The 18,113-nt window shown below is 40.1% G+C and overlaps 1 protein-coding gene across 1 annotated transcript; it reads right to left on the minus strand.

The window, feature by feature from the left end:
• Positions 1-1,751: 1,751 nt before the first annotated feature.
• On the minus strand, positions 1,752-15,223 carry LOC127576266 (capping protein-inhibiting regulator of actin dynamics-like). The gene is made up of 3 exons (XM_052026754.1): positions 15,041-15,223; positions 7,621-7,768; positions 1,752-6,059 (listed from the first exon to the last, which is right to left on the minus strand). Exons 1-3 carry the CDS (start codon positions 15,146-15,148, stop codon positions 5,896-5,898), a joined length of 420 nt encoding a protein of 139 aa, XP_051882714.1. The 5' UTR covers positions 15,149-15,223; the 3' UTR covers positions 1,752-5,895.
• Between the last annotated feature and the right edge of the window lie 2,890 nt (positions 15,224-18,113).

The following is an 18,113-nucleotide window of genomic DNA, read 5'->3' on the forward strand; positions in this document are numbered from 1 at the left end:
GCTCAGGACTTCATGTGTTGTCCATCTCAAATTGTCCATCTCAAATTGTCCTTGAGCTGAGTAGCTTGCTAGGTCATTTCTGACACCACTTAAGAATCAGCTGTAGGTCTGGAGCCACATATAGGTGGATGTCCTCGCCAGGAGAGTATAGTGAAGTCAATGTGTTAATTGACAATCCAATAGACTCACAATTGCTATGGCAATTACTATAATTTCCATTCCAGATTTATTTATACAACAGAATTCAAATTCCCAAGCTGCCATGGTGTCTCTGGATCATTAGTCCAGTTCTCTGGATTGCTAGTTCAGTAATATTCCAACTATGTTCCCACTCCATAACACAGGACAGGATGGTGCTCGACTTGGCCTTGAGTTGGCTGCTCTGCACTATTCCTGCAGTTACATTTAATTATTGCTCCTTAGGGCTCCCTTCAACCTTGAGCCCTCAGTGCACCAGAGCACACTACAAGTGTCAACCATGCCTCAGGTGGCAGATCCTGAGGACCAACTACCCACCATCCAGGATTACCCCAATGGACTTCTTACAGTTGGTGCAATCAAAGGTATTTTCAACTGTTTCTAAACGTCTTCTAAATTTACATCAGGTTAATTTGTTAATTATATTACAACCGTTAAAACAGTTGAAATAAAATTAACAAATTAATCTGATGGAAATTAATTAAAAACACCAATTAAAGTTATTCAAAAACAAACCACATATCTGGATTTCTCTCTTCCATCCAGGTCAGTTACCCCAATCAAATGAATGGGGTTGCATGGCTAGAATAAAGCTGAAGACACAAAGCATTTTCAGACCCTCAGCTCAATCCGTGTACTCAAGAGGCGAGTCCCGAGGTTGACTAAGTAGTTCAGGTCAACTGGAATGTGACCTCCAGCATGGAAGTGAGGAACACTCCAATCTACACTTTTTGCTGCCTTGGAAAAGCAGCCAGCATTATCAATGATCCTTGCCGCCACAGACATTCTCTCCCCCCTTCCATCAGGCAGAAGATACGAGAAAGCATGCCCACTGTCATAAGACTCTTGAACAGACCTCAAGTACATTAAAGATGAACTCTTGATCTCAACCCACATCATGGACTGCACTTCCTGTAACTGTAACACTATATTCTGCATTCTGTTATTGCTTTTCCCTTGTACTACCTTATGTTTTGAAATAATCTGTATGGATGGTTTGCTAAACTAATTTTTCACTGTATCTCGGTACATGTGACAATAATAAACCAATACCTATGAAGAGACCTCCATTGCAGTTCTCCTCTGAACTGCTGGCAAAATGCAAGTAGATGCAAGCCAATATCCTACCCGTAACCAGAAGTGCATAATCAGGAGTGATAACAAAATTCACTATCCAAACACATTTAAAATTTGGAAGGACAACCTTGAAATCCAGTTGTAGTGCTTTTTTTTACTGTTAAATCGATATGGTATAATTGTGTCAATACCACCATAAGGTTTCACTGAAATCCAGTATCTCGATGCAGCTGTGAAAAATTTCACATGGCCACCATTGTATTTTATGAAAATGCAATAACACTGAAAATTAGCCTGCAAGTACCACCTAGATACAGATAAGCCAATAATTTTTACAAAACTAAATCACTGGACTCATTAGAAAGAGTGCCAACTTTAGATTAGTAAAAAATAATCCTTTAATTTCCATCATGATTTAACAAGTAGGAAGTTCTAGCAATATAAAAGTAAGGAGAGGTAGTATGAATTTAGCAACATAAAGGCAAGGCTGTTTAACAGTCTAGTGCAGAACACAGTGGTGTTAGGTTCCAGTTCATCTGATTGGAGATCTTTAAGCCATACCAGCTTCACTGACATCTAATTGGCAAAGTTATGTGGATTTAAAAACATCAAATATACACAGCACTAACTCCTATCAAGGCATTGATTCACAGATCTCACAGCATTTCCCAGGTTTGTTATTACAGGATTTTAGAACAAATACAGTGGGACACCACTGAATAAACCATAATTTCCAAATGGATTAACTCGTATAAAATGCACTGTACAACTAAGCACAAGTTGGAACTACATGCAGGAGTTCGTAACTAACAGCACCATTAGAATGCCTCAGAGTGAATGATTCATTTTGTTCTGAGTAACCTTTTCTCAGATATTTGGCGATCTAACAGGGAAATTGCTGTTTTTGAGCCTAAGTACATAGAGGGGGTACAACTGTCATACTGGAAATGTCAACCTCTGTTTTGAATGGGTTAAATCCTTTGTTAAGTTAGCAGGCAGGGAAACATCATGTGAGATCGAGGGTATTGTTAGATCTCTGACAAGGTCACAGCTTGTCCATAATTGTCCAATTCACCGTCTGCTATGTGTGTGTACTCCATTAAGGAAGAGTCTTTTCAAAGACATTCAGGTCTAGAAGCTCAGACTTGTTTTAACTGTGTGGGAATTGATTTCTTTCCACAGTGGAACACGATAACATCAATTCCAGGTCAACTCACCTCACTCTGGAAATTTGACCAAGCACCAGTCATGAATCACACTTGTGTGTGAATGTGTTTTTGTTATCAGAAGCACACCTAATAAAATCATTCCCCTTTTCAGCATTCCCCAGGAAACTCATGGATCCACATAGTTCAAAGCTAGACGCATCTTCAGGCCAAGTAGATTTAATAGGACAGCTTGATCTGCAGCAGCACCATTTAATGGGGAATTCCACCCCCCCCCCCCCAAGAAGATCCCCTGTGGTGCTGAGAACCTACCCAATGGAAATTCTCTTCAATTCCTTTCTACACTACTCTCACCCCTCCCAGTTCAGCACCCAAGCTTGACCCCACTCACCAATCTCCAACCTCTTCCCATTCACTCTTTTCTTAAACCCCATTGACCCCCAATCCATGCACCATAACTTCCCGATCACATGCTCAGGACCCAATCCACTGATCTGACCTTCTCCCCACTACCAGACTCTTCTTCCTAACTCCCCCCACTCCTCCCAACCCTCTAACCCAGACACACCTGTAAATACTAGTTATTTTCCACTATGTGCTCTACAATGGCACAGCATGCAAAGTCAAATGCATAAGGCCATTCACTAGTCATCCCTGGATCAATAGCACTGCTGAACTTTACATGGGAGGCCTGTAACCAAAATGGCTTTCAGCTACCTATGTAGTACACCTATGAATGCCAATTAATATGTAGGGCACTATTTTTAAATAGGAAAACCCTCCCTATTGTTTTCCCCAATATCACTTCCCTGGTCTCCCTCTGGGTCATGCAACAAATGCAGCTCAGGGTTCAGAGGACGCTTCTACACTGAGCCTCTCTGGATTGGTCACTTTAGATTATGGAAGACCAGTTTCAGGAGGAGTCCATTGTTTCCTGCTCTTTCAGGAGTATTTAGCTTCAACCCACCTCTAACCTATAGCAGTGGGAGAATCAAATCTCCATTCTAAACCAATGCAATGCAGTTCCACAACCGACCCACCACTTCTAAGCTAGCCAAGTCTCATGAGACAATGGTAAAGTGGGAGTATTGCAGGTAATTTTTTTTAAGCATTAGGACCAGTCAAATAGCCTTTATCAATTTTGTAACTTTTATCCAACATAAAAAGGCTATTGAAACTTTTAACATTGTCTCCTCTCCAGTAAAATAGTGAGGGAAAGGCTGGTATTTTTCACACTGTAACCTCTTTACTCGTATTATTCACTCTGGAAGAATCATGGTTCTTCATTTAAAAGTGAGTAAGCAGTAGGGAAACACATTCCTAGAGTGCAGTGAGTATTTACATTTCTCAACAGCAATTAATCATACAGATAGCTGACCAACACAACTCAAACGCTCATTGTGCTTGAAATACGAGTTACATGGCATGAAAATGAATTCACAAACTGTGCATGATGCTACACACAGTACTCTAAAAATATATATACACACACAGGTACATACATACAAATATGTATTCAGACATAAATAATTACATCACCAATAACATGCAGATGGCAAGAGCAAATGCAAGTTTGTAGAGATATTGAGAGAATGAAAGTTAGTACACTGAATAACCTATAATCATCAACAAAACAGAAGTTTCACTGCTTTTTGCATTGTTACCATGTAAACAATTTAACATTGTGTTTTAAGTGGTGGTGCATATTCAGTAAAGACTACTGTTAGTACATGCAAGGTCTGAATCTATTAACTAAAGATACAAGGTTTTAGCACTTTTTTTGAATTGCAAGTCCTCTATGATTTGTCCAAAAAATTTAAGTTGTTGTACCAAACATAATTGTATCACAGTGAGAGATAACTTCTGGCAATTTAGCAAAATAGTTTGGCAGGTATATATTTACATACCAAGGTTCTCACTCCCTATGTATATGGTAAGTAATTAGAAGGACAAGACTTATAGTGCAATTGCATTCCTACAAATATTTAAATACAGGCTGGGGCAATATAATTTCCATGCTATGAGACAAGATTCTTGAAAATATTTTAAACATTTTCCCCCATGTAAATGGATATACTTCTGTGCATCCATTGTGGTTAATATTTTTAGATATATGTGAACACTCTCTTTTAGCCAGGGAGTAACACTGTACTTCAGCTGCAGGTGCACATGATAAGAACTTCAGTAGACAGGTTAAATGGATGCTTTATCAGCAGCATGACACGTGGTAAATGCAGCATGAATGGGCGAATAGTCCTTTGGACCTAATGCTCTCAAAGCTTTCTACACCCAGGGCTTTATTCTCATGTCATGTCTGGGTCCATCATGGACCAAGTGGTTGCAATCCAGTCAATGACTCCAATATTAGTGAAAGGATGGGGTAGATGGTGACCTAGGTTGATCCTGGGTCTTGTATTGTTCACTAATTCTCCTGTTCCTAGCTATTGATATTCCAGCTGATTCATGCAGCCAAAATATTTGCCCCTTACCCACTTTGGCTGGGAGAGACATTAAAATCACCTGATTTGTCGGTTATAGAGAAAAGCAACACTTTCATTCCATGCCAATCAGAATCCTAGGCTTGGAGCACACCACAGGTTAATCTGTACATGCTGAAGTAAAAATGATAACAACTAGTAAAACAAAATATGTAATGCTAAGAAAACCCAAGTAACAAATACAGTTACAGCCACCACTAACCAGATAAAATAAAATATATACACACATTTCCCACATTTTGCGTCATTGGATAGTTTTGTTTTAAAGGAGTGGAACTATAATACAGAATGATAAATCATTACAAAAAAATTAGCAAAACTTAAAAAGCATAGAAATATATTTTGTTTTTACACACCCGATTCAAAACACTCATCCTTTTAAATGCTAGAGAACTCTTTAGAAGACATCAAAACATTTGTGGATCACGTGAATTTAGAATTAGTTTAAAAGTGTTTTTGATAAATGAGGCTGCTCTACATCTTTCTCTCCCATCCCATTTTGTTCATCATACAACAACTCTTGTACATCAAACAAATGCAGCAAGTAAATAACAAAAACAATGCTCTAAGTATAATGGCCAACCAGGAGGTACAAAGAAAACCCACACATGCTTCTTTCACAGTCACATCCAAAAGGATCCTACACAAGATAGGAGATCGGTATATGGTCTCAAGATCATCCCTTCAGGAATGTGTAGTGCACACTTAGTCAAATCCAACAGACCTCCATATCTCTACCCTTAAAAGAATCCAGTGTTGTAGTACGCTAGATGTAGAAGACTAATGAAAACTTAGTTTTGTTCTTAAAAAGAAGTCAGAACGTTAAGTACCACCTACAGTTTGTCAACATGGGATTCTACCTTTTCATCAATTAACATTGCAGACAAAATAATGCACATCCAATAGCTAGTAGCTAATAGGTTTCCAGGTATAACTCAGAGGTTCCACATGGGAGGCTACTTGATTATCTGTGGCATGTCACTCCAAGCTTTTGCTTTTTTCTTGGCCAGTTCCATCCACGATGGTTGATTAGAGGAAGGGGAAATTTTATCTTTGCTGTGTTGATCTTTTCCATCCTTGTCACTAGTGTTCTGTGTCATTGCTGATGAATGCTTATTTACTGTAGGAAAAAGAAGAACTTTTAAAAATACTTCCATGCATGTAGGGAAAGATAGAATTCATATATTACACTTATTAAACCAGACTTGCAATTTTACAGTGCCTTGTCTCATCAGTTGGAAAAATTTCAAAACACCTCACAAAAAGTAAATTGCTTTGACATGCAGGGATGTTTGTCATGTGGGGTATAAATATGAACAGAAAATTATGTAAATAATGTTATTTAAAATATCATTCAAAATAATTAATAACCAAAAATAAATTCCCTTGCTGTGTATAAATTGTTATATTTAGGCTATTAAAGAAATTTTATAATTAGCAATTAATAATCATAATGAAAATATGCATTGAACTATGATTTCCATTATCAAAACATTGCTCAATTGAATTTTTTTCTACTCTGAATACAGCATCCCTTTAATTAAGCTGTCACAGTCCCTCTTAATTAGTTCTGCATTTACGTTCCAGTGCTACTGGCTACAGACTCAAGTGGGTCTGTTTATTGCAAAGTCGATCTCTATTCATCTACTCAATAAATTGTGCTGAAGTTGGGGAGAGAATCTGAAAATTAATGCTAGAAGCCCCAAGCTATTTTTGGGGCAGGGCATTTGAATGCTGGCCACTTCAAACTGCTGCACTACCACATAATGTCAGTTGTACAAAGTAACAGATTAACTGGTCCTTATCTTGAACCAGTAGGTAATTCAGGCTCGAGAGTAGGGAGGGGACTATGCACTTGCCAGTAGTGGGTTGCAGTTTTCACAGGGGAGTCAGTAAGTTATAAAATTTCTACAATTTGGTGCCCTAACCATTGGATCGGCACAAGTCCCACGTCTGCCTACTAGTGAGGTAGAGCGGTCTGCAATTGGTGTGTGGGCTGCAGGAGGTGAAAACTAAGATATCTGAGCTAGTCCCATTTGCCTACAACAAACAAAATCCCTGATCCACAACAGATAAGATTTAACCTTTGATAGGGTAGACAGCCGGTATCTTTTTCCAAGGTCAACCTGTCTAATACTAGAGAGCATGCATTTAAGGTGGGGTGGGGAGTTCAAAGGAGTTGTGCTGGGCAAGCTCACTCCCCCCCCGCCCCCCCCACACACAGAGTGGTGAGTGCCTGGAGTGCAGAGGTAGATGATGAGAGTGGAGGCAAAAGCAATAGAGGAGCTTAAAAGGCTCCCAGATGGGCACAAGTGTGCAAAGAATGGAGGGATATGGCCATTGTGTAGGCAGATGTCATTAGTTTAGTCAGGGGTTTAATAACTAGTTTAATTAGTTTGGCACAACATTTTAGGCCAAAGAGCCTGCTCCTGTGCTGTACTCTAGGTTCTATGTTCTAGTCCTCACTTTGTTGGGGCAGAATTTTCTGCTGTTTGGGTCCTATTCCTTCCCTAATGTCCCTCCTCTAAAAACCCAAAGGACAATCTCTTTAATCAAACTTTTGTTTATCCTTCCTTCTCATTTCCTATCTCATCTACCTCTGCATGTTGAAGAAGTTCCTTGATGGAAATTTCTATATTTAATGTATTAAAAAAAATGAAAGTTGTTGTCTTCAGTCTTACCTGTCACAGGACTGGTTTTGGGAGAAGCTTTCTTCTGAGGTTCTGCCACAGATGGCTTTAGTTCCAGTCTATAGTCTTGGGTAGGTTTGCCAGAGGTCGATGTCTTAGGGTGAGTACTTTTAGATTCAATTGGTGCATTTGTGGCATCCTGAGAAGAAAAAGAATGAGTGTAACTTGCAAATGCAGTTTACAATTTTTGCAAGGCAACAGGGAAGGGTTAGATAGATCTTAGAGCAGGATAAAATGTCGCCACAATATTGTGGGCCGTAGGGCCTGTACTGTGTTGTAGTGTTCTATGTTCTAACATTACATGCTTAGCATAAAAGCAGAAATACATTCAGTATAAAGTCAACCAGAGCAAGACTACTAATGTATCATAATAAAAATCTCAAGATTAAAGCAAACAAACACCATGGAGTTAGCATTTATGATTTTTGCTGTAATATATTGTTGGAAATTACTAATTTTGTGGCTTAACACCATCTTCAAATCAAAGAAATGCTAAAGAAGGGAATCAAATGTTTGTTTGCCAATACGATTTTGATTCTTTGCATTGGATTACTGTGCAAAGATTTTTTTTCTCTTCATCATTTGTTGTAAAACTGGGAGAACATACCACACTTCTTTATGCACAGGATTTCAGTAACGGGAGATTTTACAACACAGGAAAATAAGAGCAGGAGTCGGCCTCCAGACCCCTCAAGCCTGCCCCGCCATTCAACGTGATCATGGCTGATCGATGCTGGCCTCAACTCCTCTTCTTAGGCACAAGGAAAGGCTGCTTATTGGAATACTAATTAATACCAATTGGCCATCTTCCCAATAGACCATTCCTGTGAACAACAAGGGCAGCAAAGACTCCTGGCATTACTTACAGATAATAGGAATGGTTTGGAAATAAACTGCAAAGACTTGGAGATAAGAGGAGAGCCTACACAATCCAAAGAACAACTACAAGACTGTGTGACAATGGTGGATGTGGAGGAAATTAAGACACTGCATAACCACTGCATTTGGAGTTGCTAGCATACTGACAGCTTGGTGGGCCAGTTAATATCTAGATGATAAAGGTCAGAGCTTCATACGTGCAGCCCATGAGTATAAAGAATAAGAAATCCCCTTTCCAAAAGTAAATTGGTTTATTATTGCCACATGTACTGAGGTACACTGAAAAACTGTTTTGCATGCCATCCATAAAGATCATTTCACACAGCAGTACATCGAGGTAGTACGAGGGAAAAGCAATAACAGAATGCAGAATATAGTGTTACAGTTACAGAGAAAATGCAGTGCAGGCAGATAATAAGGTCCAAGGCCAAGATGAGGTAGATTGTGAGGTCAAGAGTCCATCTTGACCTCACAAGGTTATAAGTTCAATAGTCTTATAACAGCGGGATAGAAGCTGTCCATGAGCCTGGTGGTACGTGCTTTCAGGCTTTTGTATCTTCTGTCTGATGGAAGGGGGGAAGAAGAGAGAATGTCCTGGGCAAGAGAGGTCTTTGATGTTGGCTGCTTTACCGAGATAGCAAGAAGTGTAGACAGAGTCCATGGAGGGGAGGCTGGCTTTCGTGATGTGCTGAGCTGTGTCCACAACTCTTTTTCTTGCGGTCTTGGACAGAGTAGTTGCAATACTAAGCTGTGATGCATCCGGATAGGATGCTTTCTATGGTACATCCACAAAAATTGGTGAGGGTCAACAGGGACATGCCGAATTTCTTTAGCCTCCTGAGGAACACCATAGCACACCAGAAGCTTAATTATGAAGATTAAGCGTAAACAATTTCAAGACCTGGTTGAACCTATTGAATACAGTATTATAGAACAATCGTATAAGAAAAATACTCTTAATAATCGATATCTGAAAGTATTGTTTAAAGCTATTGTCATTAGCAAGAACTAACAACCTTGCATTGAGATAGCAAGCATGTGAAAGAATCTGCTTATCCCTTGATCTTGGATAAGCTTAGTCTCTTCTTCAATCACTCCCTCCCTCCCTGGACTTCACGGCAGGTGAATGGTAATCTGAATCCATAATTTACAATTTTCCCAATTATAAATTCTGTTTGTCGTGCATACCTTGTTGAAGCAATCTAAAGTAGACCTGTATATTTCAATTAGCTACAAACATGGGGCCACATTCGATGAGGCGAATGGCCAACTTCTGCTCCTTTGTCTTATGGTCAAATTCCAATGAAGGCAATGCTCAGGAAGGAAACTTACCTTAAAATGTTGAAACATTTGAGAACCAATCTTACTCTCCTCATTGTAATATACTGTAGCACTTAGAGATTGATGTGTGCTCCTGGAAATCAGGAGCATTTACACCTTCTCAGGCTGTCACTTACAAGAAGCTTCTGTCATTCAGGAGTGAAAATCAAATCACAAAATTGTACTGCTTATAAAATCAGCATGTCGGACACTGTCATACATTAATAATTCTTCTTGTATTTGAAAGGAACTCCTGCATGTAGAGGGGTCCAATTTGCTCCTTTTTGACAGCAGTGTTTGTTTTACTCTCTTTCTCACTAAAGCATATCTTTGCTGCAAAACTGCAGAAATCAACAGTCATTATAGAAGAGGCATCACCTCCAATTTACAGCAACGGCAAAAGTGAAATCAATGCAGTCAAATCAAATTAACAGAAAGCAACGTTCTGGTCAAATTGTCTCTCGTTCCTACAGTCAGGGTTTGTGTGTTTAGTTCAGGTTTAATCGTCACTGGCAGATGTCAGAAAAGCAACTAACATCTGAGGGCCAACTCCAAGTGGTACAGCTGTAAATGATGTACAGGTGTAGCTAATCAGGTGTGGAACTGCACCAACAACAACTTCCATTTACATAGCAAAATACCACAAGGTGCTTTGCTGGAATGCTACTGCAGAGAGAATAAAGCGATCCCAACACATGCAGGTGATACATCACGGGCACATCCATCCCCACGATCAAAAGTACTTTATTTGAGGTACTGCCTGAAGACGACACCATCTATCATCAAAGACCTACCGGGCAGGAGATACAGAAGATGAAGTCCCACACTGCCAGGGCTGCAACAGAACCATGCTGGGACCAGGGTCCTGGCAAATTGCATAACTAGGGCTGTAGCTAAGGCTTTAAACTAAATAGTAGGGGGGTGGGTTCAACATATTGGAAAAGTACGGACAAAGTAAAAGGAGAGTGCAGGAGAGGTTACTGAAGTCTCCAGAATAAAGAATAAAACAAAGTTTAGAAAGGGATAAGAATTTAACTTCAGGCAACATGGAGACAAATTTGAGAAGGGAGGTGAATACAGGACTGAAGGTGTTATATTTGAATGCACACAGTATATGAAGTAAGGTGGATGAGCTCATAGCACAGCTAGAAGTTGGCAGGTATGATATTGTGGGCATCACAGAGTCATGGTTGAAAGAAGATCACAGCTGGGAGCTAAACATCCAAGGATACACATCCTATTGAAAATTCAGGCAGGTAGGCAGAGGGGGTGGGGTGGCTCTGTTGGTTAAAAAAAATGAAATCAAATCCTTAGAAAGTGATAAAAGATCAGAAGATGCAGAATCCTTGTGGGTGGAGTTAAGAAAGTGCAAGGGTAAAAAGATGCCGTTGGGAGTTATATACAGGCCTCTGAAAAGTAGGCAGGATGTGGGGTACAAATTGCAACAGGAGATAGAAAAGGCATGTAAAAAAGGCAATGTTACTGTGGTCATGGGGATTTCAAGATTGGGAAAATCGGGTTGGTACTGGATCCAAAGAGAAGGAATTTGTAGAATGCCTATGAGATGGCTTTTTAAGAGCAGCTTGTGGTTGAGTCCACTAGGGAAAAAGCAATTCTGGATTTGATGTTGTGCAATGAATCATATTTCATTGCACAACATCAACTTTGGTAGAAGGAATAAAAGCACAGATTATTTTCTAAACAGAGAATGATTTCAGAAATCGGAGGTGCAAAGGGACTTGGGAGCCCTAGTTCAGGATTCCCTCACTTGCAGGTTGAGTCAGTAATAAGGAAAGCAATTGCAATGTTAGCATTCATTTCGAGAGGACTAGAATATAAAAGCAAGTATGTAATCTTAAGGCTTTATAAGGTGTTGGTCAGACCACATTTAGAGTATTGTGGGCAGTTTTGGGCCCTATATCTCAGGGAGGATGTGCTGGTGTTGGAGAGGGTCCACAGGAGGTTTACTAGAATGATCCCGAGAATGAAAGAGTTAATGTATGAGGAGTGTTTAATTGCTCTGGCTCGTACTCGCTGCCGTTTAGAAGGATGGGGGGGGGGGGGGGGCGGAATATCATTGAAACCTCCCAAATATTGAAAGGCCTGGATAGAGTGGATGTGGAGAGGATGTTTCCAGGAGTGGGAGAGTCTAGGACCAGAGGACACAGCCTCAGAATAAAAAGTCATTCCTTTAGAACAGAGATGAGGAGGAATTTCTTTAGCCAGGAGGATGGTGAATCTGTGAATTCATTGTCACAGATGGCTGTGGAGGCCAAGTCATTGGGTATATTTAAAGCGGAGGTTGATAGGTTCTTGTTTAATAAGGGCATCAGAGGTTACAGGGAGAAGGCAGAAGAATGGTGTTGAGAGGGAAGAATAAATCAACTATGTTCGAATGGCGGAGCAGAATTAATGGGCTGAATGGCCTAATTCTGCTCCTATGTCTTATGGTCTAGGTTCAAGAACAGCTACTTCCCTTCAACCATTTGGTTCTTGAACCAACCTGCACAATCCCAATCACTACCTCAGTAAAGAAACACCATGACCACTTTGCACTATAATGGACTGGTTTTTTTGGTTCTAATTGTGTTCTTTCTTGTCTAATTTTGTATAATGTATGTTTAATTTATGTTTTTCTTGTGAATGTTGCACCTCTAATACTACGTGCCTGTGATGCTGCTTTTTGCATATACTTATGCACATGACAATAAACTCGATTTTGACATTAAAAAGGTGACCGAAAGTTTAAGCAGAGAGGTTTTATGGAGCTTTTTTAGTGGGTGGAGAGTAGGAGATGCTTAGGGAAGGAATTCTAGACCTTAGGACCTTGTTAGCAGAATGTAGGGACACCAATGGTGGAGCAATTAAACTGAATTGGAGGAAAGGGGAAAGATTTTTTTTTTGCTTATATTGTTTGGTTTCTGCATTCAATTGTTCGGCTTCAGCAATCAATGTAGAAAATGGATGGAACCATTCCAAATCTGCTGCAACGGTGTCTACCTCTTGCAAAAGACAAACCAATTTACCATTTCCTCCAGCAGTTTATTATTGTCACGTACCAAGGTACAGTGAAAACCTTGTCTTGCACACCATTCATACAGATCGATTTATCACAACAGTGCATTGAGGTAAAACAATAACAGAGCAGAATAAGGTGTTACAGTTACAGAGAAAGTGCAGTGCAGGTGGACAATAAGATGCAAGGCCATAACAAGGTAGATCGTGAGGTCAGGAGTCCATTTTATCGTACTAGGGAACATTTCAACCGTCTTATAACAGCAAGGTAGAAGCTGTCCTTGAGCCCAGTGGTACATGCTTTCAGGCTTTTGTATTTTCTGCCCAATGGGAGAGGGGGAGAAGAGAGAATGTCATGGATGGGTGGGGTCTTTGACTATGTTGGCTGCTTTATCGAGGCAGCAAGAAGTATAGACAGAGTCCATGGAGGGGAGGCTGGTTTCCATGATGTACTGTGCTGCGCCCACAACGCTCTGAAGTTTCTTGCGGGAGGTATTGAATCCCAGGTCTAGGAGTTTGGAGATGAATTACAGTACTAAAGGCAGAGCTGTAGTCAATAAACAATAGCCTAACATAGATGTTTTTACTGTCCAGATGCTCCAGAGATGAGTGTAGGGCCAGGGAGATGGCGTCTGCCGTAGACCTGTTTCAGCAGTAGGCGAATTGCAGCGGGTCGAGGTTGTCTGGGAAGCTGGAGTTAATGCGTGCCATGACCAGCCTCTCGAAGCACTGCACGATGTAGATGCCACCAGGCAGTAGTCATTAAGACCTATTTTTCTTAGGTACCGGGATGGTGGTGGTCTTCTTAAAGTAGGTGGGAATCTCAGATTGAAGCAGGGAGAGGTTAAGAATGTCTGTAAATACCCCCGCCAGCTGATCTGTGCAGGATCCAAGGACACGGCCAGGGTCACTATCCAGGCCAGATGTTTTCTGCGGGTTCACTCTCCGGAAGACTGATCTTATGTCTGCAACGGTGACTGTGGGTTAACTTAGTGTTATTTTGTTTGTTGCTCCAGATTCCAGCATCTGCAGTCTCTTGTGTCTCCATATCTACCCCTTCCCCAGTCTCTGCCATTCTAGGATTGTTATGATGACAACTGTTGTTTAGCCATAGGAATTGCCTTCCAAGTAAGTGCTGGGGTTGAGAAATCTCACTTGCTTTTTAACATGGATGAAAATTCCTTTCCTTTAGCTGGGTGACTAATCACACGAACATATAAAGGAGAATCAGAAGCAGGCCACGTGGCTCCTTGTAAATGTAGGATATCATTCTGAAATTTTTTTGGGTGCAAAGAGATCATAAACACCAGGGTCCATAATGTGCCCAAAAACAGATTCTACATTAACTGTGGTTCATACAGCCATTGGCTAAAGACCATACTTTGGAGTTATGCTTCACTGGGATAGTTCATACAAAACCTTTTCTGAGTGATAGATTCAAATAGAGTCAACTGTTGGCCACCAATGATCTCCAAATTAATCACTTTAAACATTTAAAATGTTTTTTGTATTTAAGCTACAATTACAATGAATGATTCATTATTCACATTGGAATGGAAATCTATTGAAGACGCTATTGTAACATTCAAGCAGACCATAGCTTTACACTTATAAAATCATCATTTTTAAATCCCCTGAACTTCTGCTATCAAATTCTGGGATCTCGCACAATCTTGATTTGCATCCATCCACCACTTTGGCTGTATATACAACTGCAACAGCCCTAAGGTGCGAAACTCCCGCCCTAAGGTGCGAAACTCCCTCCCTAAACCTCTGTCTCTCCATCTCCTTCTTTACAATGTCCTTAGAACCCAGCTTCTTTAACCAAGTTTTTGATCATCTTTCCTAATAGTTCTTCTGTAGCTCAGGCTCATTTTTTTTAAGCACAACATTCTTTTAACAACCTTGGGATATTTAGTTGCATTAAAAGGTGCAATCTAAACCCAAGCTGCTGTTGATTTTTTTTTTAAAAATGTGAAAGGTATTTTTCCCAAAACCCAAACTCTCAATATCTTACAGATATATCATAAATTCAATGTTAAGATTACAGGTCACTTATTCAATGAGTACCAGGTATATTGAAGGAAAGAGAGGACAATTTGGAAAACAGTGGCATTTTCAAAATGTACTTATGGTCAACATGTAACACAGCATATAAAAGAGGACTGAGCAAGAAGACAGCATGGTACAATGTTACCTTGTCAATCTCTTGCCTCTCAGTAATAGCTTTGACTTCCTTGGCTGGTGTTTTAGCTTCTTTGCCAATATATTGTTCTTGGTAACCCTTCTGCTTCTGTCTTGCCATAGTCACCCAAGCTGGCAAAGTGGAGTCCTCAACAGATGATCCATTATCTTGGGTACTTTTGGTGAAAGGTTGCCCTTTGTCTGGTGAAAGAAGATGATAAAATCAATATTTTCAACCCTCAACTTGCATAGATTCCCAATGCATTATTCTCTCCTGAACCAAAGGAAATGCTGCTGACAACATCACATTAGATAAAGAGAAGATTAATTATAAAGATTTTTGGGATATTAATTTCAAAATGAGTTTGATTGTTTAATTAATTTATTTCAATGCTTCTTTGTTCACTAGGTTGATTCCTGGGAAAAAGACTTCCATGCAACTTTTGAGCAGGTTGGATCCAAACACACTGGAGCTTAGCAAAGTGAGAGGTAACCTTATTGAAACAGACCAGACCCTGTCAGATATTGACAGGACCAGATGCTGAGAGGATGTTTCTCATCGTCTAGAACTAGATATCATTAACTTCAGAATACAAAACCATTCACTTAAGGTGAGTAGTTGTTCCTACCCTAAGTGTCATTTTGAATTCTCTAGCCCAGAGTGTGTAGAGACTAAATCACTGAGTGAGTACAAGGCTGGGATAAACAGAACAAGAGTTAAGGGGAACAGATAGGAAAGTAGAGATCAAGGTCAGATCAGCCACGAGCTTATTGAATGACTTGAAAATATAATCTGCTAAGCTTTATATTGCACATCTTAGATAATGGGAATTTCCTTGGACTTTAGATATAATGTAGATTAAAATTTGTATTGCCTTAGAGAAGCACCAGAAGTATATGTTGCTGTCTCCTCTGCAGAGGGTTTGAAAAATGGGCCCAAAATTTTGATAGGAACCTCAAAACATAAGATTCAGGAGCAGGAGTAGCTATTCAATATCATGGCATGTGCTAAGCTTGAAGGATATTTCATTGATAATTCAATATATCCTCTCATATTTCCTTATGACAAAGAAAGGGGCCATTTTCAGCTCACCATGTCCACACTGGCTCACAGAGCAATCTCAATCCCCCACTAATTTTCCCCGTAACCTACTCTCCCTGCATTCCTACATGCACACCACTGGCAATTTACAGCAGCCAATTAACCTATCAATCCACGCATCGTTGGGATGTGGGAAGAAACCAGAGAATCCAGAGAAAACTCACACAGTCATAAAGAGAACATGCAAACTCCACATAGACGGGACCAGGGGTCAGGAATGAACCCAGGTCGCTGGAGCTGAGAGGCTGCAGCTCTGCTACCTGTGCCACTCTACTGCCCAAGAGATGTACCCAGGTTTTGAAGATGCCTACCAGCTTTTAAAATATTTGAGGGCTAGGTAATAGTTTCCAAATTCTGGAGCAAAGTTAGAGCTAGGATATTTGAGTTTAAACTGGCATTTCAGCAGAAGCAATTTTAAACGGTAATCAGGTAATCTGCATAATGTTTTAGTCTTGAGTCACACCACCTTGTGGTAATTAACAGAAAGGTTATGCAACAAGTTCATTTGAAACACCAAACAGTGGCAAATTTCACTTCCAGCTCTTAGCTGCATTAATATGCATCATTTTAGGACAATATTGTATGCCTCATCAGGATTGCCACTGAGGTCTCATACAATGGGCCAAATGGCCCTCTTCAATGCCATAATGATTCTGTGATTCTATTCATTATATCTTGTGGATTCTAATAAGTTGAGTGTGGCTACTATAGTTGGTACTTCAGAGAGAGCCAGCTGGCTCCACTTGTTTGTCTCCCCCAAATACACCCGTCCCTCTCCCCTTCCTTAACCGCGCTCCATCTGCCCGTCATCCTTCACCCCTATTTGGCCCATCAAGTGTTTTTCTTCCCTAACCTCAGCCACCTAGTCTTAACCCACAATTTCACGCATTCCACATATCCTTTAATAAACCACTTTCCCCAGAAACAACCCAGTTCCTTCCAAGAATATTTTAACAGTGGTTTACTGCAGAGAATCCCACTTCCTAATCGCGCTCTGTATCACAGAATCAGCTTTTGTCATGGACTAAACTCAGTTCCCTGAATGATTTGTTCAATTTTTGTGCAATAATCATTATTACTTATGCTAAAGTTATCTGCCTCTAAAGCAATTTATGTTATTTTTTTTTCCACATGGCTTCTCAAAAATAACAAACTTAAATGTGGTAGAAGACGACCAGAATTGAGGAAATCAGGCTCCTTGTGGAATGGTGTGCTTTGACAGGAATTCACACATGCGGAAACATGAATCACTATAAGAATTGGTTCATGAAAAAGAATGATTAAACAGTGATTTATTCTGAAGTGTTGATTATACCAGCTGATTATGTAGATTTTCATTAGTGATCTTAGATTCCAATTTTTGTTTCAACATCCCCAAAAATAAATTAATTGCAAATCTGACCAGAAATTAACCAGAAAGTTAACATTCCCAAATTACTACCTTCTTCACAATATCCAGCTTGCAAAACTTCAACAGATTTCTCTGGAAGAAAGGAAATCAGTTTACCTCCTGAATAATTAAAATAATGGCATTGTTAAAATTTGTACTCATTCAATGAACCTTATCAATTGAACCACAGGTGCACATGTCATTTTCACTGTCTAGTGGGCAAGGAGTCCACTGTGGATATTCCACTCAATAAAACCTGAAAGAAGGAAACCAGTACAAGTGTAGAGAACTTACAGATCTGGGACAGGCCATTCAGTCCAACTGCTCCAAACTGCATTTCCACAAACCTCCCCCTACCATTTTTTCATTGGAAAATATCACCATTTCCTTCTATTCCTTTCTCCCTCATCTGGCTTCCCCTTCAATGCATCCGGATCACTCATCTTAACCACTTTGCAAGCAATGAAATCCACTCCTCCATTCCTCCCCACCCCCAATGCCAAAGCTGCATGATCACAACCCCCTCCCCACACCCCCAATCCCAGAGACAGTGAGCTGTACCAGGAGGATCAATTCTCACCCCAGGGATACATG

This window comes from Pristis pectinata, chromosome 11 (assembly GCF_009764475.1).
Source record: "Pristis pectinata isolate sPriPec2 chromosome 11, sPriPec2.1.pri, whole genome shotgun sequence".
Classification (NCBI taxonomy): Eukaryota; Metazoa; Chordata; class Chondrichthyes; order Rhinopristiformes; family Pristidae; genus Pristis; species Pristis pectinata.

Excerpts from the sequence above, each read along its gene's own strand:
- LOC127576266 (XM_052026754.1), bottom strand. The coding sequence starts at position 15,148 with ATGGCAAGACAGAAGCAGAAGGGTTACCAAGAACAATATATTGGCAAA. Across the intron at positions 7,769-15,040 it reads AGAGGCAAGAGATTGACAAG|GATGCCACAAATGCACCAAT; the intron begins GTAACATTGTAC and ends TTTTCTTCTCAG. Across the intron at positions 6,060-7,620 it reads CAAAACCAGTCCTGTGACAG|TAAATAAGCATTCATCAGCA; the intron begins GTAAGACTGAAG and ends TTTTTCCTACAG.